A 26,564-nucleotide genomic window follows, 5' to 3' on the forward strand; every position below is an offset into this window, starting at 1 on the left:
TAAACTAGCAGCTGAAAGTTTTGGTACAGGAGCTCTTAAGTAGCATGAAGGACCATTTGCTATTAGGGCAAAAATTTTGTCTTAAATTTATTGCAAGTGTTTTTTATATCTTAATTTAGTGACTGTTGACATATGAAAGCAGATCTGGTTTCGTCTGTGCTTTTCAATATGAAATGTTTAAAATCTGTATTTTTTGTGATGTATCTATGCAGCTTATGATAAAGGTACATTGGCTGTTACTTCTATCAGGTACTATACGGTTACTTCTATCAGGTACTATACGTGAGGGTTCAGGGATGTATCTAGCAGTTGCCTTCCAAGTAGTGTAGCAACATCTTTTGTTGACTGTTATTTTTTTCTTGTCTACAGTTCTCTGTTCCTTTGTGTGCAGCTGCAGGTCCCTAGAAAACATAATTTTGGTCTTGGCAAATTGAACAGTTGAATAGGTATAATGAATGTTGTGGTATGGATTAATCTTACAGAAGAGTTTCTAATCTTCTCTTTGTCAGTAGCTATCTCTATTATGATGAAATAATAAAAAAAAAAGCAGGAAGAGAATGGTAAAGTAAATTCTCAAAAATTCTTCAGAATACCATAAGAAGTTACAGGATTTGCAGGATGTAGCCAAGTTATATGTAGAATTATTAGTACAGTTTTATCTAAGAAACAATGCTGCTGAATCCAAATATGTTTTGAAAAATACTGTAACAAAACCAGATCATATTTTTCTTTCATTTTTAACAGATGATCACTGTGAATGCTGCATTGTTCCCCAGCTCTATTACTAATTCTTTGATAGCAGTTGGAAATGATGGTCTTCAAGAAAGAGACAGAATGGTTCGAGCATGTATTGCCATTATCTGTGAACTAGGTAAGATAATTGAAGCTAAGAAAACTGAAATTGTTGTCATCAGTTTTTGAAGGGATTCTCTTGTGTGTTCATAGTAAATAGCTTTTATTCAAATAATAAAGTGAATTTTTTTATTAATTAATGAATTAGAGTTTAAATCTTCTTAATGTCTATTTTGTAGGTATAGCTTGATATTAGAATTAAAAAATAAGGGCTTTAAACTGAAAATCTCTTAAGCATCAAAGATTTTGGGTACAGTGCTTTAGGTACTGTACTTTAATAATTGGCATTTTTCTGTTAAATATTTTCTTGAAACAGTTGATAATTTCTAGGATTAATGGATTGGAAATTGTGAGATCTTCATACGTGAGTTTCAGAGTATTTATATAGTATTTATATAATATTACTTAGTATTAGTGAAAAATAACTTCAGTGTTTTCAAGACATAGTTTTCTGGTTTAAAGAAATAAGTAATTTGCTAATTTTTTAAGTTAAAAGTATCCAAGCTTTGTAATTCTGGACTGATATTTTTTTGGAGGAAAACTTGAGCCTTACTGTATAGAAACTTGGTTAGAAATATGGAAACTTGGTTAGAAATACAGTGGAAAATTGCTACCCAATGGTGATTAATTGACCAGAGTTTTAGTTGATAAAATTAATTAAAAATCTCAGTTCATTGCTGCAGTCTGTCAGTTCCATTATAAACCTTATGTGTATCTCAGCAGCATTCAGGAAGGAAAGGATATATATGTTCTAAACAGACACGTTTGTCATGCTGAAAATCTTGAGATGTTTTCTGTCACCTATTGAAGTGACCTGTTTTTCGTTTAGCACTTCAGAATCCCGAGGTGGTGGCTCTTCGGGGTGGCTTAAGTACCATCCTGAAAAATGTGATTGATTGTCAGCTGAGCCGAATAAATGAAGCTTTGATAACTACTGTTTTGCACCTCATTAATCATCCAAAGACCCGTCAGTATGTGCGAGCAGATGTAGAGTTAGAGGTGAGTTCATTTTTACTTAGTGACAGAAATTAAACAATATATTGGTGATGAAGATGTTTAATTTTCAGTTGAGATTTCACACTTGGTGTTAATGCAAAATGTCAAAGCAATTAACTTTTAAACAAAGAGCATGATTTGTAAAGAAAGAGTAATATGACAAGTTGTAGTGGGACTGATGAAAGGGCAAAATCCATTAATTGTTTTGTTACGTGAAAGTAATGCATGTCTTTCTTTTGTTTAGCGAATTTTAGCTCCTTACACAGATTTTCACTACAGGCATAACCCAGACACGGCAGAAGGACAGCTCAAGTAAGTGTTAGTGCTTTGACTTGTGTACATGGAATTGCAACTAAAATATTTTTTCTCTTAAGTGACAAAACAAACCAGGGGACTAACACTGAACTGTTTGAAGTTGAAGGCAATGGCTAGTTAGAGTAGCCATTTATAGGACGTTGCCAAGTAGCCAAGTTTGTAGAACATTGTTAGGAATTAAGAATTAAAAGATAAAATTATTCTTCTCCCATAATATTTCTTTTACCTGGTATTATTACAATCTGTGTATCTTCTAGTATAGATTTCTTTTTGTCTTAAATATTTGCAGTGTTAGTATATTTGAGTTAAATTCTGTTTAGTGGTTGTACGGTAAGGCTTGGGGGACAGTAATTAAGCCATTGTATTGTGCCTATGGTCGTGTAATAAGAGTGGTACCGCAAGGGTTTAGCATGAGACCTATGCTGTTTAGCATCTTCATCAGTTCCCTGAAGGTGAGGAAGAGGTACGCTCTCAGGAAGTTTACACATGATAGCAGACTGTGGAGCTGATAGAATAAAAAGACAGTGCTGGCATCCACAGGGATTTCAAGTAGGAAGAGTGAGCCAAAAGAACATGATGAAATTCAGCAAAGGCAGATGCAGAGTCCTGTGTCTGGAAGGACATATTATGAGGTAGACTGCGAGCCTGACTAGGTGGGAAACGGTTCTAGTAGATAGAATGCCGAGGGGCATTGACAAGATCGACAGTGTATTGGCCTACTTTTAAAAGTTCATAGCTAACAAGTTGGGGGATGTCATTTTTCTTTTCAATTTGCACTTGCAAAAATTCACGTAAACCACTGGTTCTGATTTTGGACCTCTTAGTTTAGGATAGTCAAGGAGCAGGAGCATATTGTGTGAGGGAAAGCTTAGGGAAGAACCTGTGCAAAGGTTATCAAGAAGAGATAGTGGTGCATTGTGAAGACATGAAACAGCAGAGAGAAACTGAAAAAAGAAGTTCCAACTTGAGAAGCAGATTTCTGGGAGGTTGCTCAAGTGTTGAAACAGACTGTTCCAGATAAATGGTACAGCCTTCATCCTTGAAAATTTCTGAGACCTGACAGGATAAAGCCCTGATTATTATTACCTGGTTTGCTCTCATAGCCAGCAGCTTCTTTTTGTAGAAAATTAGAATAGGTCACAGAAGTCACATTCATCCTCACATATTCAATGTTCTGTGTTTGTTTTTTTAATTATTAAATGTCAGTAGATTATCAGACTGGGACAGTGTCCAAGTCCTTAGGCCCCTGCTACAGTCTTAGTATCAGTGGAGACTTCGAAGTGAATAACACACCAAAAATAGGTGTTTAGTGTGTAATCTTTCTACTACAAAACTCCACTGAAGAAGAAAGACACAATGATTAAAAATGGTAATCTTTGTATATGTGTACATATTCAATGAAATGTATATGCACACACAAAAATGCAAGTGTACATGTGTGAAAATTTTCTTACTCTTGATTTTTGTACCCTGTCCAGAATTGCAGTTAACTACCTGCTGTGTAAGTAACACAGTTTATTTTACAGTAATTAATTGTGTCTTGTCATATTTGTTTTATGACAGAGAGGACAGAGAAGCACGGTTCCTAGCTAGTAAAATGGGAATTGTGGCAGCATTTCGATCATGGGCAGGTAAGATTTCTAATTTGTTTTATCTGTTGACTGACAAGAACTTTTCAGTGCAATGTAATGGTTTATTTAGTCACACAATCTGACAGTCTTGTTTTTTTTGTCACTTCCTTCCTGTAATGTTTTGATATTGTCAAATTTGAGGACTCATAAACAGTTTCTTTAGACTAAACCCTATAGATAGGATGCAGCCTTATTTTCAGTTCAGAGTACTGTATCAGTTGTGCCTTAATGGTGATACTTGGTATTTGGTGGGTGAAAGAATATTGAAAGTAGCATTGTGTCATAAGAATTTGCCTTTGAAATTATACTGTTAGTGTAATAAGAAATCTTTATCTACGCAAAAGTTTTCAACAGAGTAGATTGATTAGCATCTGCTTTTACTAAGTTGTGTAGTTGAAGATAAATCCCAATCTGGATGTAGTTTTGGTCCTCTTGTGTAGAAGACATTTCTGAACCCAGAAAAGTTTTTTGTATTTTTTTTAAATCCTTTCTATGCTTTCTCTACTATCTTACGATACTTAACATGGTAATAAGGCCTCATTCTTTTATCGAAGTCATTACAAATGAACTAAATCAAGTCATATGACCCCTACAGAAATTTTGGATAGGCTTTGCACATGCTGTACTTAAGAATAACTTAGACTGTATAAAAATTGTTTTGATTGTAAGACTATTTAAATTACTTGTGCTTTCAGAACTAGATGTTCTGAAAAACTGATCAGAAATCTTAACATTGAGATATCCTTTCAAAAAATATCTCGTGTTTTCTTGATGCTGAGGTGCAAGTCTGGAGTGCTTATGATAACTCTGAAGATTCTACAAAGCAATTTATGTTAGGAATGTTGCTACATTTTCTCTCATTCATACAGTTAGAAATAATACCACAATTTTCTTGAAAAGTTCAAGTGAGAATTGTTTTGTAATGTATTGTTTGCTGTGGTACTTTTTCAGATGCATGTTCTCTTATTTTGTTGGAGGCTAAGAGGGCATTAATGCTTGTAGTACGAAAGTGTCCTCATAATGTCATCCTTCCCAAAGGCCATGTTGCAAAAAAGACTGAACATCTATTTGGTTTGGTTTCTGTTCTGGCTTTTCAGCTTTATTCTTCTTATTTTACCTGTCTATTCTGTCTGTGCTTTTTTGTTCTGCTTTCCTAACTCTTTGGACTGAGTTATTCTGTAGAGTTTATTACTACGTACGTACTTTATCCTCCACTGCAGTCTTCATCTACAATTGAAATTGGGACATGCAGCAGTGACTTTGTGCACTGAAATCTATTCCTGCATTGCAGTAGGAAGGTGGCTGTCAACTACTCTTGGGAAAAAAAAAATGATCTCTGTGGGTACAGAGCTAGACATAAGTATTTGTGACATGGAAGTTATGAACTTGAGGATATCATTCCACATAAAGTACATCATAAAAGTTAACTAATTGTTTTTACTGAAACAATTTAAGTAGTTACCTAATTTCATTTTTTAGTACTTCCTTCTGAATTAAGATTTATTTATGTGTTCCAAGAACTGGGCCCTTTTTTATTCATGTGAAGTTATTTCTTGGATAAACTTCTTTGGTTTTAGAATAGTGTTACTGTAAGGTTTTTTCTTTTGTAACGTGAAGAAAAACAGTAAGGAAATGAGCAAGGTTGCTGTCTCAGGAGCCACATCTTGAATGAAGAGATGTAAGTATAAACTGAGGCTGAAAATCAAAGTAGTGGTTAACTTCAGGTGGTATTCAGTAGCATTTAAAAACAGTTTAAGTATTCATCCTTTTAATGCTAAGAAATTAAACTTGTGTGAAAATACTGTGTAGAAGGACCAAGTATGAGAAAGGCTGTCAGATTTTATGTGAAATAAAATAAGTTGTTTTGGAAGGTGAGTCCTTCTTATTTGGGATAAGATGACTGAAAGTGATGCATAGAGAATGTTATTCTAAATATTTAAACTTGCTTTTCAGAATACATCTGAGATTAAAAGGAAACTAATTACTGGTTGGGTTAAGACACAATTTTTGTTGCAGAATCTGCTAATAGTTCTTTGTACATCTTCTGGCCTAAGACCGATCCTTTGTTTATGATTTTGTCTGTATGCAGCTTCTTTGTGAATATTGTTTTTGTGGAGATAACTTAAAAATACTGTTAACATTAAAAAGAAACTATATCTCTTAGTGTTGAAATTACTAGATTTTGTTAAACATTGATTGAAAATGAAAGATGACGTAATGCTAGTGATTAGTAACTTTTGTCATCTGCACTTTTGCTCAAGCTAGAAATCACTTAATGTTGTCTAATATCTCTTTTTTTTTGGTGAGGAAACATTGTGTATTAATTTTTTCTAGGTATTATTAGTCTGTGCAAACCTGGAAATTCTGGGATTCAGTCTCTCATTGGGGTACTTTGTATACCAAATATGGAAATACGGGTAAGTGTTAAATATTTCCTACTGGAATAGGAATATATTTGATGTTTTAGTTAATATGTTTACAATTTTTTAAAACAATTTAGTGGTCTAACAGAGAATCTAAATATGAGACCACTAGTCTTGAATTTATTTGACCCTTAAATTTCCTGTGTGATTTTTCCATGTGGTCAAGCTGCCTGCTCTTTCTGTGTCAGTGGAGTGTGAATCAAAGCTCACTCTGTCTGACAGGAGGGAATGGAGGAGGGAAAAGGGAAAAAAGTGTTAGACCTGAGCAGGCAGTAAACAAAATATTTGTATACGCAGGAATATTTTTGGCATTGGAACTGATTTACTATTATAATCTGTAATCTTACTTTCTTTCAGTTTATTTGCTTTTAGTCTTAGTCTCTTTTCTTATTTTATATATATCTTGAAATTACTCTGTATTAAAACAAATTTTAGAAATATGCTAAAATACTGTGAAATTGGTGCTGTCAAGAAAAATATACTTTCAACTGCTGTTCTTGGTTTTAAGTTTAGTTCTCATTCATATTTTATGATGTTTAATTACTACATTACTATTTAATGATTTTTTTTTCATTTGATATTTAATTGCTACAGACAGTGCAGGCATTAAGAGAATGTCCATCATTTCCATGAATTCACGTTATATCAGTGTTGCGCAAGTTAATCAGTTTTTGCTTTGACAATAAGTAAAAAATAAAAAATAAAGAGTAAAATATTTTGTAAAAAATGTATGTATAATCTGAGGAGCTTATGTTTCTCTAGATTGCAGTGACAATAAGGCACCATTGTAAAGTGAGCAGAACTTCCTTTTTTCTCCAGGTTCCTTTAGAAAACATGCTTATAATCCAAAAAACAACTCCAAATCAGTTGCCAGTTTTAGCACACTGCAAAAATCAACTTCAGTGCTAATTTAATAGTGAGCAGAATGGCTGTATTTTCTAAATGTATCAAATTGTTGTGCTTTTTTTCTTTGTTTGTTTTTGTTTTTTTGGTTTTTTTTGCAGCGAGGTCTGCTTGAGGTTCTCTATGACATTTTTCGTCTTCCTCTCCCTGTTGTTGCAGAAGAATTTATTGAGGCACTTCTTAGCGTAGGTAAGTATTTTGTTCACACAAGAATTCTGTCAAATTCTTCTACAAATCTGATGAACCCATTATCTTTCCCCTGGATTACAAATTATATCAGTATTAACTTTTTCATCAGTGAATTCACGAGGTATTCTGAAGTCCTGTTTAAAATCCTTTTTCAACAAATTAACAGTGTTCAAGCTACAAGTCCACTTTTTTTCTGACGTACTTAATGTGTCGAAGTTGGATAGAAAATCAGTAATGAAGCATAATTGAGCATTTACACAAAAGACTGTACAATACACGTTATTAGTCTTCAAAGCGTTTGAAGCATTGGTATGTAGAAGTGTTGGCTGACACAGAAAAGTTACTCAAAAGTATCTCTGTATATTGAAAATATGCTAATTTTCCTCAGTGCACTTCAGGAAACTTACTTTTCCTAGGGTAATTGTATGTTTTCATGTCTACATTAAGAAAAGTTACTCTTTTAAGTTTAGAATTATTTATTTGCAAGCTTTAAAAATGTCCTCTACTTCTTTCTCACAAAAATGTCAGCCTGAAGAGAGTAATTTTGAGTCTTTCATGTTCCATCATCCTCCAAATTCTAGTTACGGATGCCTGTCAAGGGCTTGATTATAGAAGCTTAATCCTTGTTCTGAACTTCACTATTAATAAATCATTATTTGTTGCACACTTGTGACTTTGCTAGATACGCATGTACATTTAAAAATGTTACAGTGTTTTCAGTTGGATAAATTTCTTGTGTTTTTGAATAGGAAAAATTTTTATTTTGATATCTAAATGAAATATTTGTCCTAGCTTTGAAGTTGGCCTCACTTTGTGTAGTAGTGTGGATTGAATGAGTTGCTGAAAATCCTTTTTGAACAAAAGTTTTCTGTAGTTTCAACCCTGAGGGTACACCTGCTCATAAAAACTACTATTAAAATAACACTGAAATACAGAGCTATAATTGGCACTGGCTTTGTTTGTTTTCTTGTAGATCCAAGCAGATTTCAGGACTGCTGGAGACTGTCTGATGGCTTTGTAGCTGCTGAAGCTAAAACTATATTACCCCATAGAGCCAGGTCACGGTGGGTATTTAATAAACTCAGACTAAGCCTTTGGTTTATGGTGTACAAAAGAATTGCTTTTCTCTTGCAGAAATAATTTGTAAAAAAAAATGTTTTTTCTAAACTCTTTCCCTATGTTTTTCTCCTTAGGCCTGATCTCATGGATAATTATTTGGCTTTAGTGCTTTCAGCTTTTATTACCAATGGACTTCTAGAGGTAACTGGTGGTATTAGATTGAGACAGATGCTTACTGCTTATCTCTTAAAAACATTGAAATGAGATATGATATATACATCATATATTAAACATTGTAATTATTTTTTAACTTACTTTCCAGGGTCTTGTAGAGGTGATCACCAGTAGTGATGACCACGTGTCTGTTAGAGCAACTATCCTTTTGGGAGAACTTCTGCATATGGTAAGTAAAGTTTCTTTCTGAGAATATTATTAGTAACTCATTGAAAATAGTTATTTTGTTAGTAAAGATTGGAATTTGTTTGGAACTTGGAACATCCACTTTCCATCAAAGCAATAGGCTATTTTTTTATTTTGTAACACTTCATACATTAAAAACAGCATGAATTAATAGGCTGTTCATCTCCAGCTCTCACTGTTTCTCCACCTTGCCTCAGTAAAGCATTGTATTTTTAAGATAGATGTGTGCGAATTCACTTATCTGTTACTTTGTTTGAGAATAAAACTGCTACTTGTTTTAGCTTTTCTGTAAAGGTACTAGTGACAGCATGCTTAGCTTTCTGCTTCACAGATGAAACTTGCACATTCAACTGGAGCACTTCTTAATATTCATTTGTGCAACTCCCAACTTGAATTGGTCTTCCCACACGGCTGTTGATAGCCTCCGAATAGCACAGAGAAGTTGAAGACATCTTGTTTCATGCCTCTTGCCTCTCTGTGTTTGAAGAAAATTTGATCTGTTTGTTCTTGCCTGGACATGATGTTCTTAAATGCACATGCAAGTGCTACTTTGCAGCCTGCTGAGGAACTGTTAGTCATATGTGAAGTGGTATGGTTTACATTTCTGGCCAAACAAGTGGTTTTGTTTTTCTCCACATCCTTTATTGACAGCAAGGAGAGTACACACTCTCTGTTAAGGTTTCTTGTGTATTTTTTGCTAATTTTTGTGTGTGAAGTATCTTTCGTTGTGCAAAAGTATTGAATGGACATGGTGAAATTGTATTTCTGATTTTATATGTATTTTAGTACTCTCATACACGTGACTTAAAAGGATAACTGATACTTTGAATGTTTTTGCGTGTTACCTCTTCCTTCCAGCTACCACCAATGCAAAAAAAAAAAAAGAAAAATTAAAAATTTCAAGATGGAATCCTGCAATTGTTTCAATTGTTTTTAGTTTTAATTGTTATTCAGATTTATTAATTAGATAAAATATTCAAAATTGTGCCCAGTTATTGTTGGTAATATGTGAAAAATTTTCATGGATGTGTGAAGCTCTCATGAGAAATAGTAGGTTTTTTCAAATGCTGATCCATCAGTGAAAGACAGAAATGTTATAATAAGTTATAATAACCAGACTTCTTTTTTTTTGTTCAGGCAAACACGATTCTCCCTCATTCTCACAGTCATCACCTGCACTGCTTACCGACGCTAATGAATATGGCAGCATCTTTTGACATCATGAAAGAGAAGAGATTGTAAGAATTCCAAGTTTCTCTAAAAACAAAAATAAATATGTCCTTTCTTGTAATTGAACAAAAAGTGCTTCACATAATTTAAGTTGTTTGAGGAACGCTGGGAGAATTTCATAGATCCAGTATCTTTAAAATGTGTGTGTAAACTCAGGTTTCTTACCTGTATTTGCTTTTAGAAGACTTTTTAAAGTGAGTGTGAGTGGGAATGTTTCTTTTTCTTTACATAAAAAGTTATAGAAAATCCTTCTGTTAATTTGGTCATTGTTTTTGCCATCCTGGCTTGTTTGATCAGTATTTTGATAAGTTATCTTCACATTTTGTTTTGTTGTATCATCAGTGATGATTTACAGAATCTTTGCAAACTGCTGTTGTAGAATTTTAAGTGACACTTGTAGATTGCTTCCCAGAAAGTTTCAGATTTTCTCTTTGTATTTCTAAAGATCCCTTATGCCACCAAAAGATTTTGGTATGTGAAAATATTTATCAAGAAAGATATACTATTTTGTAGACAAACATGTCTATTAATTGGGCTTGAGCCACAACACAGGCCTTTCTTTTGTTGCAAATAGTGTCAGTAGTTTGATTTAAAAAAAAACACAAACAAGTCTTTGAATAGTGACCTAACTTGAATGAAACTGAATATTAATATATGAAAAGTGCTAGATATAATTATTATTAATATTTTAAAAAATTATGTAATTTGAGGTGAAAATTATTTCTTGGTATATACTGGTTTAAACCATTAATAGAAAAATGGTTGTTGTGTATCTTTGCCTGAAACTCGGTTTGCAGGGTATTTTGCAGGGCATTTCACTTAGAACTCTGGGAGGAAAGGAAGAGTGAAAAATACTTGTGAATTTCAGGTTTTGTACTTCTTGGCATTTATGGATCCGATAAAAGAGCAAGAAATCCTGTTTCTGTTTTAAAAATAAGATTTTGTAGTGTTACATTAGGCAGTCTAAGTTTTTGTGGACACTGCAATTTTTCAGAACATAAAAAATTGCAAATGTCTACACAGGCCTAGGTTTGTATAATTTAGGTGAAAGAATCTGCATATTTGCTTATTTGAAGATGTCAGAAATTAAGAATATTTCCTGTGCTTCGTGGGAAAGAGTGATAGGCTTACCTTCTCATGTTTACACTTTCTTCATATGCTCAGTAGTATTTTCTGCTAGCAGTATTTATTGATATGCCTGTCTTTTACTAGAAAATTTCTTACATGCTGCTGTTGAACTGTTAAGATATAAAGAAGACAGCATACTGCTGACGCTGCTGAGGCCCGGGAGTTTAGGGGTCATAAGGGGAGGAAGAGAACTGACAAGGAATGCTACTTCAGACAATTTGACTCTAATCCCTTAACTGCAGAGTGTTGATCTACTGTGACGTTTTATATACTTTTTCAGCTTTAATCTTCACGTGTTCTAGATGATCTCTGTAGATACCTTGTAATTGAACTGTTGTATTTTTCTGTGAAGTGTGAAGGGCACTGCTGGTTATAGAGTAGAAGAAAAGGTGTCAAGTCTCGTTCTTCAGGAGAAATTCTGAATATTTTCTGTGTAATTTCACTGCAAGATTAAAGCACGTGAATGTATGAAAACTTGCATCAAGACAAGCGTCTTTGGCTTCAGAATTGTTGGTGAAATCTTCCTTGAGCTATGCTAATTGAATTTAGTATATAGCACTAATTCTTTAGTTGGCTCTTAGTGGTCAAACAATGATTACAATATCTTTTTTACTAGACGAGCAAGTGCTGCACTGAACTGCTTAAAACGATTTCACGAGATGAAGAAAAGAGGACCTAAACCTTACAGCCTTCATTTAGATCATATTATACAGAAAGCAATCTCAACCCATCAAAAAAGGGATCAATACCGTGTGCAGAAAGACATTGTTATTTTAAAGGTATTACCATTATTAATCTGTCAGAATTTAATTTGAAATTGTATTTTGGATACTTAAATCCCACCCCATCCTACCACCTCGCTTTTTAATGCAGAGTAATTAATATGATTTTTATAGATCGTTTCATTCAATATTTTCTTTATCTACTTGTAGATACCATGATGTGTTTTCTAGAACTTGATTGAGTGTATAATAATTTTAATGCAATTTAGGTCGCATTATGGTCTCTTGCTCTTAGATTACTACTTCCACAGTAGAACAACCGTGCAGTTTACTCTCAGGTACAAATTACTGTGTAGCAGAGCGCTTCTAATGAGTGTACATGAAAAGTAAGTGTATCGTGTAACAACTACAGCAGTGATATGAGAAAACTTTTCATGTCATTGTTGCAGGATACAGAAGAAGCACTGGTCATGAATCTGCGAGACAGCCAGGTTCTCAACCATAAGGAGAATCTTGAGTGGAACTGGAATCTGATAGGGACCATACTGAAGGTGAGCATAAAAAGATGTAATACAATTTTTATAAGCACCTGTTGGAAAAAAGACTGTTTCTATTTCACATAAGAGTTATTATTAACTTCATACTATATGCCATAGTTAGCTTTTTAGATGTTTTATTAAGGGACATGGTTTAGTGGGGAAATATTGGTGATAGGTGAACATGTTCTTGGAAATCTTTTCTAACACTGATGATTTTATGATAGTCTTCTTAATTTCAGTAAGTTCGGAAATTGATTTAATCAATACCAATATACTGTACGTACAGTGTACAGTATACTTACAATATAAATAAATAACATATAAAATAGTGTACAGTATACCAATACACAGTAAGTATAATTTGTCAACAATCTGTAAGCTGCACGAGGGGAAAAGCGCACTACTAATAAATCCACAGATGTCTTTGTAAAAGCATGTTAAATTTTATTAAATTTTAATTTATATAATTAATTAAAATTATTAATTAAAATAATTAATTTTTAATTTTGTTAAATTTTATTTGGCTTTATTTGAATAGAAATAGATTTGAGATATAATGATCTTAAAGTTACCAATACTTTACACTTCTGTCTGAACTATATACAAATATTACCTTGTTCAGTTTCTTAGCATAGTTGTATGTTTGTTTACTTTCACATAGCATGAGCTGAAGGTTAATATTATACCTGGGTTAGAGGTTAAGCTTCAGATGTTTTGGCCAAGTTACTAGTAATGTGTAGACTTAACTAATGAAGACAATTTTTTATAAAATTAAATTCACTTTGTACGACATTTAATAACAGGAAATCTTTGATAAGGAGAGCATTCATCTCTTTCTGAGAACTATCTCTTTTTTGAGCACTGAAATTCCTGTGAGCAAGAAAACTTTGAGTATTCAGTACATCATCTTAAAGACGAAGGAGCTCCTGTCATTCTGTGTAGCAAAACCATACTTTTGTTACTCTCAGGAAATATTTTCCAATAGTCTTTGTTATAACTAGCTTGCTATAAAATGGTTGAAGTACTGACATAATCAAGCTTGCACTCAAAAACAAAGTAAAAATGAACATGCAGGGAAACTTACCACAAAATACCCAGAATATTTGTATATTTTTAAATTATAAGTTTAAATTAAACTTTTAAATTAAAAGGCTGATTGAGAAAGCAAGAATCTGTCTGCTATAAAGACCTAAAAATGTGTGTATGTATATGTGTATATATATTTATATATAAGCATATATATATATATATAAATAGATACATTTAGGTATATGTGTATGTGTATATTTGTGTATGCATGTTTATGCATATTTATACATACACACATATATATCAGAGTAGCTTTGCTTCACTAAATTTTGCTTGTTTACAGATTCTTATTGTAATTTAAGTAACTTTATATTAGTCAGTTATTTTACTTAATATTAAGGGTATTAATCAAGAAGCTGTTCTTCAAAATATCACATTATCTAAGCTGTGTAATATTTTGGTAATGGATATTTTATAGGGATAACTAAGGAGCTTAGTTATAAGGACAACTAAGAGCTACTGTTTTCCTGAGCTGTTAAAGCAGAAAAGCTTCTAGGTAGAGCTGTCAGTTTCCCTACAATGTCAGATATCCTCTGCAGTGTATTTTGTAGTCTCCAGTAAAACAGATTTAAATGCCTCAAAATTAGGGACTTCTCTCTTTCACAATGAGTAGTCACAGTGCTTTCTGGTTAAGTTCTAACCACTTCAATTCCTGCTAGTGTTATCTTAATTTACATTCATGTTGTATAGTTTGCCAGAGCAGTCCATCTTTAGACTGAATGAACTGCATCCAGATTTCAGTGTTTGGAGTTTGTTATCACATGTGGCTATACACCTTCCTTCCACTCTCAGTCACAACCTTATGACTGTGGAGCATCATCTTTCTTACCACCTTACTACTTCAGTCTCATGTGGTCCCTTTCTGCCTTTTACTCGCTCAACTTGCTGTTTAGATAGCTAAAAGAAGAACAGAAGTGCTGGTGGTCAGTATGGAAGAATTAAGACTTTGCTGTTGACAGGTCTGCACCCTTAGTCTGGTGCTGTGAAACCAGTGTTACTAGTATAGTCAGTTTTATTGATAATTAATTATTGTGCTGTCTTAATACTAATATACCCGTTGGAAATGTATAATTCTGTTGCTTAGATAAGAAAGAAAGGAGAGAAAAAAAGAGAAAGATCCAGCAAAATGTACTTTTTGCAATCCTTTTTAGAACATCTTTCATGTATAGGCAGAGGAATTTGTCTCTGGGTAGCCTCGTCTAGGGGCTGGTGAACCTGTACATAGCAGGGGGTTGGAAACTAGATGACCATTATGGTGCTTTCAACCAAGGTTATTCTATGATTCTGTGAATTTAAATAATATATTACTAGGTGATTTAAGTGAATGACAGTTTTTAAAACAAATCAGATTAATAGTGATTTATTTTTTTAAAAAAGCAGTTACTGTTATGCATACTGAAATGTGTTGTTTACTTTCGGAACAGATAGTAAGGCAGTTTTATTTACCTTTCATTAGCATGTCATAGTTTGTTGTTTTCATTATAATTTTGGACTTCTGCAGATAGCATGCACCCAACAATTTCCACTTCTGTCCCAGAAAAAATATAATAGTTACTGGAGCAAGAAGTATGGCCTTTTCAATAAAATAAGGTGGTTTTTTGGTTTGGTAACATTAGATTAGCATTAACATTAGCAGGGAATCTTACACTTCAAAATATTAGCTGAATGCAAAAGAAATAAGTAAATATTAGTTATTAATATTCAGCTGATGTACAAGTTTCATGTAATGCTATATTTCCTATTTTTCTAGTGGCCAAATGTAAATCTAAGGAACTATAAAGATGAACAATTGCACAGGTATGTAAAAATTACATAGACTTGCTTTGAGGAAAGGAGTTGGAAAAACTGTTCTTTGATAATTTCAATAAGCTATTCCTTGGAGATGTCACATTTCTAAAACTTAATCTGGACATAAGCAGCAAAACAGTGAATATTTAGGTTTCAGTATTTGCATTAAACAGGCAGGACTTTAGGATTTAGTAGTTTCTGTGCATACTTCATATAGCTATTCACTTAACAAGGATCATTCGAGTTTTACAAAACCCTATTTAATTTTAAACTTTATTACCTCTCTGTTATTTAAAACAGTAATGTTTCATGGCAACAGTTGACAACTTTTGATGAAATAGATCTATGCTTGTGTAGTTGTACCATTACATCTGTCATCAAAATCTAAGAGAAGAATGTTTCTAGTTGCTTGTTTGTGCTGTTTGATAAAGGATTACTTGCCAAGTCTGTTGGCTTTCTAATATTGCTTCTCTAAAGGTGTATCTGCAGTCCTGTCTATGATACCCACATCTCTACCTGCCTGCATGGGACAGTGCTATTGTGTCCTCGTTTTGCAGTGCAATTGGGCTGCAGTTCAGTGAGAAAATTGGAAAATGTGGAGTTAAGATAGTATAAAACTTCTACAGGATTGTGGGATACATGTTTTAATGACTGTAAAATGCTGTTGCTTGTTAAATTAAAAGTAATTAAACTGCTAAACAGCTCTAGTTTCACTGCTGAGGATTTTTCCTTTAATTTTGTATTTTTGAAGACGTTTGATATATTTTACTGTTAGCCAGGAAATATGACAGAAACACTATTAAAGGAAAACTGCAGTTTTTTTTAATATAGATTGCCAAATTTCAGATGCACAGTTCATGCAGTGTATATACATGTTTTTATATATTTGCTCTCTTGTATAATAGGCTCATGTATAAATGTAGGCACTAATACAATACGTGGCTAATAGGTAATAAATTACCCTTCATTTGAAAAAAAAATGAAATTCTCAGATTTCATTTGTAATTGGTAACTGGGATAGTTATCTACTCTCACCTTTTTTAACTAAAGGCAGTGCTGTATAAACTTCCTTAATGTTTGATTTATCTACCTTCAGATAGAATATTGATCTTTGAAAGCACAAACATGCATTTATTTTTGTACTAATAAATGGTAGGGGGAAGCTCTGCTGAAGTTTCATTTCTGCAATGCAGAGGTGAAGTTTTTTTGAACAGTGAGTCTCTATTTGCTAGTAGGATTGCTAGCACTGTTTTGCTTCAGAAATGCTTAAGTGAGATGAGTGAAAATACTGTTAATGAATAAATGTAGCCTTTTCCTAACGGAGCATAAGAATGTATCTTCCACAGTAGCATTAATTATTATAGCTGATGAAAAGTCGTGTCACACAAACATTAGGACAAATACTTACTTTGCAGATACTTTTTTTTTTTTTTTTGCTCTTGGCACTGAATAAATTATAGCAGACTAAATTACATAAACAAGAAGTAAAAGTAAGCTGCAGTTTGTAAGAGTGTAGAGATTTTGAATTCCTTTGCATATTTTTAGGTCATGACAGATAATCCTTTGTAACACAGAGTACAGTGACAGCTTTGAAATTATCTGGATAGACCCAGTACTGTACCTGCTACTCTCTTTTAATGGCTTCTGAAAATGTATTGCCAATAAGCAATAAGTGATAAAATACCTTTTATAGCAGCATCATTTTATACTGTTAGGCATTGCTTTTCTTACAAAAAAATAACACGTTATTTCTTACTTTCCATAGGTTTGTAAGGAGATTGTTATATTTCTATAAACCTAGCAGTAAACTTTATGCCAATCTGGATCTGGACTATGCCAAAGCTAAGCAGCTCACTGTAGTGGGTTGTCAGTTTACTGAATTTCTTCTTGAATCAGAAGAGGTAAGACATTTTCATTTACAAGGGAGAATGCATAAAACGAAAAACCCTATATTTGAGTAAAAACTTAAGAAAACTTTTCAGCATTAAACCAAAGATGAGCAACATACTTAAGAAATACAACATAAAATCCTGAATTGTCCAGAGGAGACTTGGAGGAGATACCTAAGTCTGAATTGTTTGTTTGTTGTTAAATGCATTTTCTTTAATTTTTTTTTTTTTATTATTACATTCTAGGGGGATTTTTTGTTTAGTTTTGTTGATTTTTATGTTTTTGCTATATGTATTTGTCCTTTCTTTATGTCCTTTCCTCTGTATTGAAGGCTTATGCCTTGAGTCAGAAAAGTAGGGAAAGTATCACTGAACAGTCCTTTTCCTAGAACAACCAGAGTTGATTCTAACAACTTGGAACATTTTTTTTTAGTGTGAATTGTTTACCTGTCAACATTTCTATTTTGTGTCTGTATTATGTTTGTACATTTAAGAAGCTTAAAATGGCAGATTTCAGTAAAGAGTTCAGTTTCTAGTAAATGCTTTTAATCTTTGTTTTTTTTAGGATGGACAAGGTTATCTGGAGGAGCTGGTTAAGGATATTGTTAATTGGCTCAACTCTTCATCAGGAATGAAACCTGAACGAAGTCTTCAAAATAATGGGCTACTAAATACCCTTAGTCAACACTATTTTCTGTTTTTTGGTACTCTTTCTTGTCATCCTCATGGAGTCAAAATGCTTGAAAAATGTAATGTGTTTCAGTGGTAAGTGTTCTTGTTCTGTTTGAATTGTGTTCACAAATATAATCATTACAGAACTTGTAAACTCTGTATGAGGGCTGCTATCTATAAAGCTGGAGACTTCAAAATTCTTGTGATTACATCAAGTAGAAACCACATGTTTATAGGATGGATTTTTTTTTTCTTTTTGTATTTCTCTTGGTGGTGGGGAGGTGAAGGGATTTGTTTCTATTTTGTCTTCTTGGTTGTTTCTTTTTAAGATAACGAAATCCATACGGTTTTACAGTGTTTTAGAATGAAGATTGTTAACAGTTCTTCGTAAGCATTTATTTTTGTAATAATCACTAGTTTAGATGTGCTGACAAAGCTACTACAGAACCATTTTAAAAGCTTTTTTTTTTTTCTCTTGCCATTTAGTGCTTTATTCTTCCCCCCCTTCAACAGTTTGAATAGTTTAAAGTCACTTCATAGGAACCTGCTTTGAATTCTTTATTTATAGAAATAAAGGTTTATTCAGAAGGCTAAGTTGAAATTGTTAATTGAATAAGTGGATATTATTGGATTCAAATACTGATATTTTCTTTTTCTCCTGCCAGTCTTCTTAATCTTTGTTCTTTGAAGAACCAAGATCATTTGTTAAAACTGACTGTTTCTAGTTTGGATTACAGCAGAGATGGCTTAGCAAGAGTCATCCTGTCTAAAATTCTGACAGCAGCTACGGATGTAAGTGCTATTCAATTGATGTACCTTTTCTATTTGCCTCTTTATTATCCAAGATTGTGACATTTTTAAGATGTTGTATAAATTCAGAAGAGCTTTTGTATTTAGTAAAATGAAAGTCATATTCATGTAGCTCTTGTATTTACAATGGACTTTATACCTTCTACTCCATTTGCACTCAGTACTTACAGTCATTCAAACAGACATCTCATACCTGAAGATAATTATTTTTTAAATGTGCGTACCAAGGGGAGCAAACCTGATGAAAATAAAGTTAAGAAATATTGAAAAAATTAGAGCTTGAATCTTCGTGCTATGATAATACTAGGAAACAAAAAGGAAAATTTACTTTTGGAACCCCTTAAATAGTGAAACTTCCTTTATTGATCTCTTGAACATTGGATAATGAAAGGCATTTTGTGTCCTGATTAGCTGGCCTACTTGGAATTCTTAGAATTCAAATGGACTTTGTTTTTTTTTGATCTGAGAGAGGCGAAACACAAATAAAATAGACTATCTCATCTGGAAGAAATGGATTCTGTCAACCACACATAATTTCATACATCAATAATTAACTTCCTTAAACTCTTTTCCTGCTTTCTATGTGCCTAGCACATGCATTCTTACGGCAGTAACTGAATTGTTGGAGTTTTGAGAAGAAAATTTCACTGAATTCTGCTTGACTGAAAAGCAAAATGTGAACTTGTTGAAGTGTTGTTTGGCAATACTGGTATACATATATTGTCAATACCATCTCTCAATATTTGGATCTAGCAATTTTGTCTGATTTCTTTGATTGTTTTGAATCAGCTGAATTAACTGTATTTTAGTGGTATAGGCCATATTTTTGAGCTTTTGTAATTGCAAGACTGTAAGTCTCATCCAGAAACTGGAAGGAGTAGTCTGGTCTGGGAGAATAAGATGATTCAAAAGAATAAGGAAAATATTGAAGTGACATGCTTGCGTGAGTTGTTCCATTAACTGAAGAGTAATTTGAAAGTAAATCTTTATCAGGTGTTAGGGAAGGTATTTGCCATTTTATGGGTTTTATTATATAGAACTCTGAAACACTGTCCAAGATAGAGCACTCCTTTTGTATTTAGAGAGCATGACAGGGAGAAATCGAAACTTGTTCCACTTCATACTTCTCACTCTTCAGAACCATAGGGAGAATATATATATTCTAGCTATACTAGCAATCTGCCGTCTTGGACAGGCAATTAATTAAAAACATCCAGTTCAAATAAGGCAATTACATGCTCTTCCACTTTGCCCATTTAAGGATTTCTGATGAGAACGTGAAAGAATGAGTACAGCCTGTGTAGCAAATAAACAAATGCCTGTAGAAGGATTTCTCTTTTATAGTCCATACGTTAGATTGTGATTTTGTTTTTGTGCTGTCTCTTGCTTCTAAATTAGATTTAACAAGGCATGGAACTGAGCATAATTTATAAAAAGCTCTTTGTAAGGGTTAAAGACAATTTCCAATAATGCTTCTTCTCTTTCAAATTCTATTTCTCTGAGATGTTATCAATGAAATATTTCTCATTTCATGAGCTAAAGATGCTCTTTTTCTTGCTTTAACTGAATGTGTATAGATTAGACTTAGAAGGGATGTGGAAATACTAAATCCAACAGCCTGACCTCTTTGGGGCTAACCTGAGGTTATACTGAGGGCGTTACCCAACCAAAATGCTTCTTGAATACTGGCAGACATAACGTATCAACCACATTTCTAGGAAGCTAGTTGCATTGTTACCCTGGAATTTGTTGCTATGTCCAGTCTGAATCTCCCCTGGCACAGCTCTGTGACATTCCCGTCCTGCCAGTGATCTCCAGGAGAGAGTCTGGCACCTCCCTATTTCCTTTCCTCAGGGAGCTGGATTGAGCAGTGAATTACCTCTTGGCCACCTCCAGACTGGACAGCTTGAGTGCCCTTAGCCTCTCCACCAAAAAGATAAATATATATTGAATAAGTAAAAATGTGCAAGTATTTGAAGATGAAATAATGAAACAAGACTTACAGTTCATACTTTGTTTAGACAGCTTACTTAGTGCCCAGTCTGGACCAATTCACTTGTCTCTGATAGTACAGATTCACTTGTCTCTGATAGTACAGATACTCACATATCTCCCCAGTATAGATCCTCTATATTTTAACAAATAGAAAATTTACTAGGTTAGAGGTATCATAGCCTTGGAAGTATAAGAACACTAGAGACGTTAAGTAAGATTTGACAGTGATCGAGTTACTTATGATCTCAGACTCAAATTTATTGTTTGAATATAGTTCTATAATGGACTATAGTTTTAATGCTATAAGGTGTTCAGTACAGTTATTTTATGTAAAATACGGTGATTGAAAATGTATTTTCAAAAGTGATAAATCATTAAAGGCATTGACTATCTTTCTTCCATTCAAAAAAACATTTATTTTCCTTGCTTTTGCAGAGCTGCAGGCTGTATGCAACAAAACACTTACGAGTATTACTGAGGGCAAATGTAGAGTTCTTTAGCAACTGGGGGATTGAGTTACTGGTGACCCAGCTACATGACAAAAATAAAACTATTTCTTCTGAGGCACTTGATATTCTAGATGAGGCATGTGAAGACAAGGTGAGCATCTTTTCCCTTTTTCATCTCCCTCAATGGTGGTAAGCAACTCTATGCTGTTTACCACCCCTCCAGTTACAGAGGAGAAGTTCAGGAAGCTACTCATGCTTTGCTCTCTTGATTGTCCTTGATAGTCTTAGTAATACTCTTTTCTTCATCATGTGGTTTATAAACTGCACCGTTAATAGCAATAAGAAGTAGATTTTGCTTACTATAAATATTTACTCAGTCTTAATGTATTTTATCATTAAGTCTTTTTAGAAGAATTACGTATGTTATGACAAAAGTGGATGATATAAGAGTGAGTGCTGTTTGATACTTCCTTGTATGAAAACTTCACAGCATCATTACTGGCAGGTTATTGTAATTGTAGTTTTTAGAGGGTTATAATGCTCTGATATAACTTTTTAATTTTATTAACATTATAAATATATTATATAACATTATAAATATTATAATTAACATTTTTAATTATCTTAGGCCAATCTTCATGCCCTTATCCAAATGAAACCAGCTCTATCTCACCTTGGAGACAAGGGTTTGCTTCTACTCCTGAGGTAAATGTATTGAGTATGCTGTTGAAATTCACACTGTGGAAGTCATAAGCATTTGGTTTTTGTTCATATTATGTGATTGAAGTTTGGTATTGATGGTCTGCTGTTGCTTTGCAGGTTTCTGTCCATTCCAAAGGGGTTTTCATATCTGAATGAAAGAGGTTACGTAACAAAGCAAATGGAAAAATGGCAAAAGGTAATACGAAGAATAAAAATGTGTGTTCACTTGGAATTAGAAAGAGATAACGTATAAGAACACACCTGAGAGGGCTAAAATGTAATTTAAAATATTGTAGATTTACATATGCATTACTAATGCCAATACATGTATTCCCTCAGTGGCTTAAGAATTTGCTGATAAAGCTTGACAGCTTGGTCTTAGAGTTGTTTAACTCCTCTGTTGATATGTACTCTTTTAGCCAGGGCTTTCATGTAGTTTTGCTTCTCCAGCTAATACACTGAGAGTAATGACTTTCCAAAATAGGTTGTTTTAAGAAATGTGGAAAGGAATACTGCTTTTCAAGATGTGTGTCAACACTGGTAATAGGTAATTAAAGTTATGTCCAAATCTCATGAAGATGGAGTTGGCCTATGCTGTTAGGAAGTGGATAGGAACACACGATGCATTCAAAATAAAAAAAATATGGAAGTGTGCTCTGAAGTGTGCTCTGAAAGTAATGTCTCCTATTTTATTATGCTGTTCCACAGTGTCAGAGGCAGGTAGGTGGTGGTGGTATGGCAGTAGAGGTAGGTTGAGTCTTCCCAGCAGCGTCCTGTTGTGCTTCGTTGCTTTGCAACAGATGGCAGCAGAGAGGCAGTCTGTCAAAATGGCATCTGACATGGAAGTACATAGGAAGCAAAGGTGTGTCACTGAACTTGTCCATGTGGGAAAAATTGCACCTATTGACATTCATTCACACTTGTGGAACATTTGTGGAGACCAAACACTGGATATTAGCACGGTGAGACACACAGCAGTGGCTGGTGTGCTACTGCAGTGTTGGCAGGGATGTGAAAGAAAAATTGTTTTCCTCATGGCCTTGCACAGCTGTTACACCACAGAATGGGAATTAGCTAATGGTGGTGGCTATGTTGAAAAATAGTATTTAGTAGCTGAGAACGTGTTCTTTGTGTATGTTGTAGTTTCCATGAAAATAAACAAGAGGCATTACTTTTACAATAACATTCATACATTGTTGGTAGACTAAAAGTAGTATTCATGTATTATTTTGTTTTTACAATTTTTACGTTTATTTTCTTGAGGTAGTAGTTAATCATTTTGTTAATAGTCACAATTAAATGGGCTGTTAAACAATTTTTTGACTAATTTATAAACAGTATTAGGTATACTGAAATGTACTGTGGTCTGTTCAGATTTTTCAGGTTAAAGTCAAATGTGAAATGTTTCTTTCCTTCCTTTTAACAATTTTTCTGAAATAGTTATGGAATCAGTTCTTGATTTTCTGTGAAGTCGTATGAGTGAAACATGGTTATTTTGGAGAACATCATGTTCAGATCATAAAGAAACTCAGCCTTAATTAACAAGCACTGGTGTTTCTTCTTTATAAAGTACCGTACGATAAAAAATAAACCACCTAAATGTATTATGTCAAACATTACCTTCTTTTAGGAGTACAACTTAAAGTATGTTGAGTTGATTGAAGAACAGCTAAATGAAGCACTTACAACTTATCGCAAACCTGTTGATGGTGATAACTATGTTCGTAGGAGCAACCAAAGGTAAACACTGTCCACAAGAATCTTCATCTGAAAAAAAAATATTGTGTAACTCACTTCAGTGTAATTTATTGTAATAGATAATTTCAAAATTGCTGGGAAAGCATTTTGTTTTTTTCTTTTTTTCCCACCAGATTACAGCGACCACATGTCTACCTGCCAGTTCACCTTTATGGCCAACTGGTGCACCATAAAACAGGCTGCCATTTATTGGAGTCTCAGGTGAGAACTGTAATGATTTATAGCTTGAAGGATTTTAGTGGACAGCATCCCTTTTTTAAGGAATATGTTTTAAGAGATGTCAGTTAAATAGTGACTACAAAATAAGTAGGTTGTAAATCTGAAATGTTATGGAGCCATAATTTTGTGAAGACAACCTTTCCATCCAGATTCATGTAAAATTCTTTCCTTACAGTATTTTTCTTAAAATGATCAGTAAAAAAAAAAAAAACAGTCGGAAGCAAATTGCTAGTTATAATATATTTTAGTGCCTATTTTAGTGGCTGTCCTTCCATGTGTATCAAAGCATGGAGGCGAGGTAATAAAATGTTCTTTCTGTTAACTTGAAATTCTCAGAAATGCTAAAAAAGCTGTTTAGTTATTGTTTGAAATGATTTTTAAAGTGAATTCAAAATAAAAGAGATGAATTGTGTTGAAATTTGAAAAATTTTGGAGTGCCTATGTTGTAGTGTGTTAAGTGGAAGAAATTTGCCTTTATAAAATCTGAGATAATCTGATTCATTCAGAGGTGATATTGTTTTTAGCTACATTACCATTCCTCTTAACTTGCGCTTATTATGCCAGGGCTGCAGCTGTTCACAGTGAGATGCAGTTTTAGCAAACATAAAGCACTAATTTAAAAGTATGTAAGATAACCTCTTCAACTGAAACGTCCGTCCCATTTTCAGCTGAATATTTTTTCTTCTTTCTTTCTCTTTTAGAGTATTGTTACAGATCTGAGTTACACTGTTCGTTCCCCAATGCTGGATAAGTGGGAAGGAATCAAGCAGCTGAAAGCAGCCCTTTGGGCCTTGGTTAGTTACAGATTTACAACCTTTTTACAGCAGTTTGGGTTCTTTCACAACTTTTGATTCTGAAGTAACTGAACAAAATCCTTTAAAACCATTGTTTATGAATTCTTCTCAAAAATTTGTGCTTCTTCCCTCTCAGTTGATTTTTTTTTTAATATATCATAACTGGAATATCACATGAAGTTTGTTTACTATGTCTGTTTTGTCTAAGCTTTATTGTAATTGCTTTGACTATTATTACTGTTTTTACATGTAAAAAAAGAATAAATTTCAACATGTGGTGACAGTGTTAATATGGAATCAGATGTTTCAACCTTCTGTGTTCCAAAATATAATGTTTCTACAGGAAAGCTTGCTGCCATTGCTGAGATTTGTGAATATAGTCTTAGCAACTCTGATACTGGGGATAACACTGAGTAAAACCTAGTGTCTTTGCCTATCCAAGCTATAATTCTAAAGCTGCTTAATCACCTTAATTGTTCACTTACCTCTTTCCTATCTTCCTTAAATTTTCTTTTGTAACAGTCATGATCAAATGTGTAATAATATAAAAAATGCTTATTTAACAGGCAAGTAAAATAAGTAAACTAAGATCTTACTGCTGGCTGTAGTAGAATTAGTAGCCTGAGGAGTGTGTACTAGTTAGCTGTTAGGAGTTTTAGTTGTTGTATCCTATTGTCCTTTACTGGATTTGCTTGACTAAGATCAAAAAGGAGAGAGAAGCTGCTTAAATTTTCTAAAACCTTTGTGAGGATGCTTATAGAAACCATACCACTGACAAAAGTGTTGAGGCCTTTTTTCACTGGTGTTGCAGGTCACATCAAAGTCAAAACTTTTTTGACAAACCATTTTATTCCAGGGTAACATTGGATCATCAAACTGGGGTCTTAACTTGCTTCAAGAGGAGAATGTAATTCCGGATATAATGGCACTTGCCCAACATTGTGAGGTTCTCTCCGTTAGAGGGTATGTGTATTTAATTATTAAACAAAATTTTTAGAATACAGGCGCAGAAGGTTCTCAGATATTCTTGCTTCATTCATGTAGATGTATTTTTGCCACTTGGAAGTCAGTTTGAAATCAGTTATTAAGGGTTATTGATAACAGATTTTGAGAAAATTCTCAAAATTATATACAAGTTCAAAAGTATAAACAGTAGGCAAATGGGAAAAAAAAAAAAGTACTTTCTGTCTCTTTTAAAAAGCAGTTAAAGCGTATATAGGTCCTCTCTGGAATCACTTTACTATTCCGTCATTTATATTCTGCATCTTTCAAATTCTTAAAAGATTATATCATTGAAAGGATGTTCTTTTGCCTAATTGTGCAGCTTTGTTCATGTTCTACTTTGAGTTTTTTGTTGTAGTTGTTTTATTTTTGGATGGTAGATATTTTTTAAATGAATTTCAGATATTTTATTTCATTTTTTAGTTTTCTGTTTATTTCCAAATGAAAATTGGGAACAAAAACTTTGTGAAGTTTCTACTGAATTGTTTTGAAAGTGTTTCCTTACAAAAAAGTAAAAAAGGTTTAGTTGAATTTGATGCTATTGTTGCTTTTTTCTCTATGTATGTATTAAATACAGAACCTGTGTCTACGTGCTTGGTCTAATAGCCAAAACTAAACAAGGATGTGACATTTTGAAGCATCATAACTGGGATGCAGTAAGACATAGTCGTAGACAGCCTTGGCCGGTGGTTCCTGATGACATGGAGCAGCTCTGCAATGAACTTTCTTCTATACCCAGCACTCTTAGCTTAAACTCTGAGTCCACCAGTTCTAGGCATAACAGTGAAAGCGAATCTGCACCTTCCAGTAAGTGTAAAAAAAAAAAAATCAAACCAGAAAGCGAAACAAATGTTTCGTTGTTTCACTCTTTTGCAAGGGTGATGTTAGGTAAGTAGTTTATAAGTGATATCAGCAAGGAAGAAGAGTGAAAGCATGGAGGTGATTCTGCTTTCAGAGAGATAAATAAGTGAGAAGAAAAAAGTAGTACTT

At 33.5% G+C, this 26,564-nt stretch overlaps 1 protein-coding gene across 1 annotated transcript in view; it reads left to right on the forward strand.

The window, feature by feature from the left end:
- The window catches only part of RICTOR (RPTOR independent companion of MTOR complex 2), an 83,796-nt gene that overhangs the window by 43,171 nt on the left and 14,061 nt on the right, over nt 1–26,564 (forward strand). The window contains exons 7-30 of the mRNA XM_042825547.1: nt 745–871; nt 1,682–1,851; nt 2,093–2,160; nt 3,727–3,794; nt 6,129–6,211; nt 7,222–7,309; nt 8,283–8,373; nt 8,503–8,569; nt 8,691–8,771; nt 9,926–10,026; nt 11,763–11,925; nt 12,318–12,419; nt 15,247–15,293; nt 17,050–17,185; nt 17,739–17,938; nt 18,511–18,637; nt 21,086–21,250; nt 21,728–21,804; nt 21,919–21,997; nt 23,432–23,541; nt 23,673–23,760; nt 24,480–24,572; nt 25,429–25,535; nt 26,152–26,381. Coding sequence (XP_042681481.1) covers nt 745–871; nt 1,682–1,851; nt 2,093–2,160; nt 3,727–3,794; nt 6,129–6,211; nt 7,222–7,309; nt 8,283–8,373; nt 8,503–8,569; nt 8,691–8,771; nt 9,926–10,026; nt 11,763–11,925; nt 12,318–12,419; nt 15,247–15,293; nt 17,050–17,185; nt 17,739–17,938; nt 18,511–18,637; nt 21,086–21,250; nt 21,728–21,804; nt 21,919–21,997; nt 23,432–23,541; nt 23,673–23,760; nt 24,480–24,572; nt 25,429–25,535; nt 26,152–26,381 — 2,668 coding nt within the window. The remainder of the gene's footprint in view (nt 1–744; nt 872–1,681; nt 1,852–2,092; nt 2,161–3,726; nt 3,795–6,128; nt 6,212–7,221; nt 7,310–8,282; nt 8,374–8,502; nt 8,570–8,690; nt 8,772–9,925; nt 10,027–11,762; nt 11,926–12,317; nt 12,420–15,246; nt 15,294–17,049; nt 17,186–17,738; nt 17,939–18,510; nt 18,638–21,085; nt 21,251–21,727; nt 21,805–21,918; nt 21,998–23,431; nt 23,542–23,672; nt 23,761–24,479; nt 24,573–25,428; nt 25,536–26,151; nt 26,382–26,564) is intronic.

Source organism: Centrocercus urophasianus, unplaced genomic scaffold, assembly GCF_019232065.1.
Source record: "Centrocercus urophasianus isolate 14NV4802_14NV808 unplaced genomic scaffold, USGS_Curo_1.0 seq_25, whole genome shotgun sequence".
Classification (NCBI taxonomy): domain Eukaryota; kingdom Metazoa; phylum Chordata; class Aves; order Galliformes; family Phasianidae; genus Centrocercus; species Centrocercus urophasianus.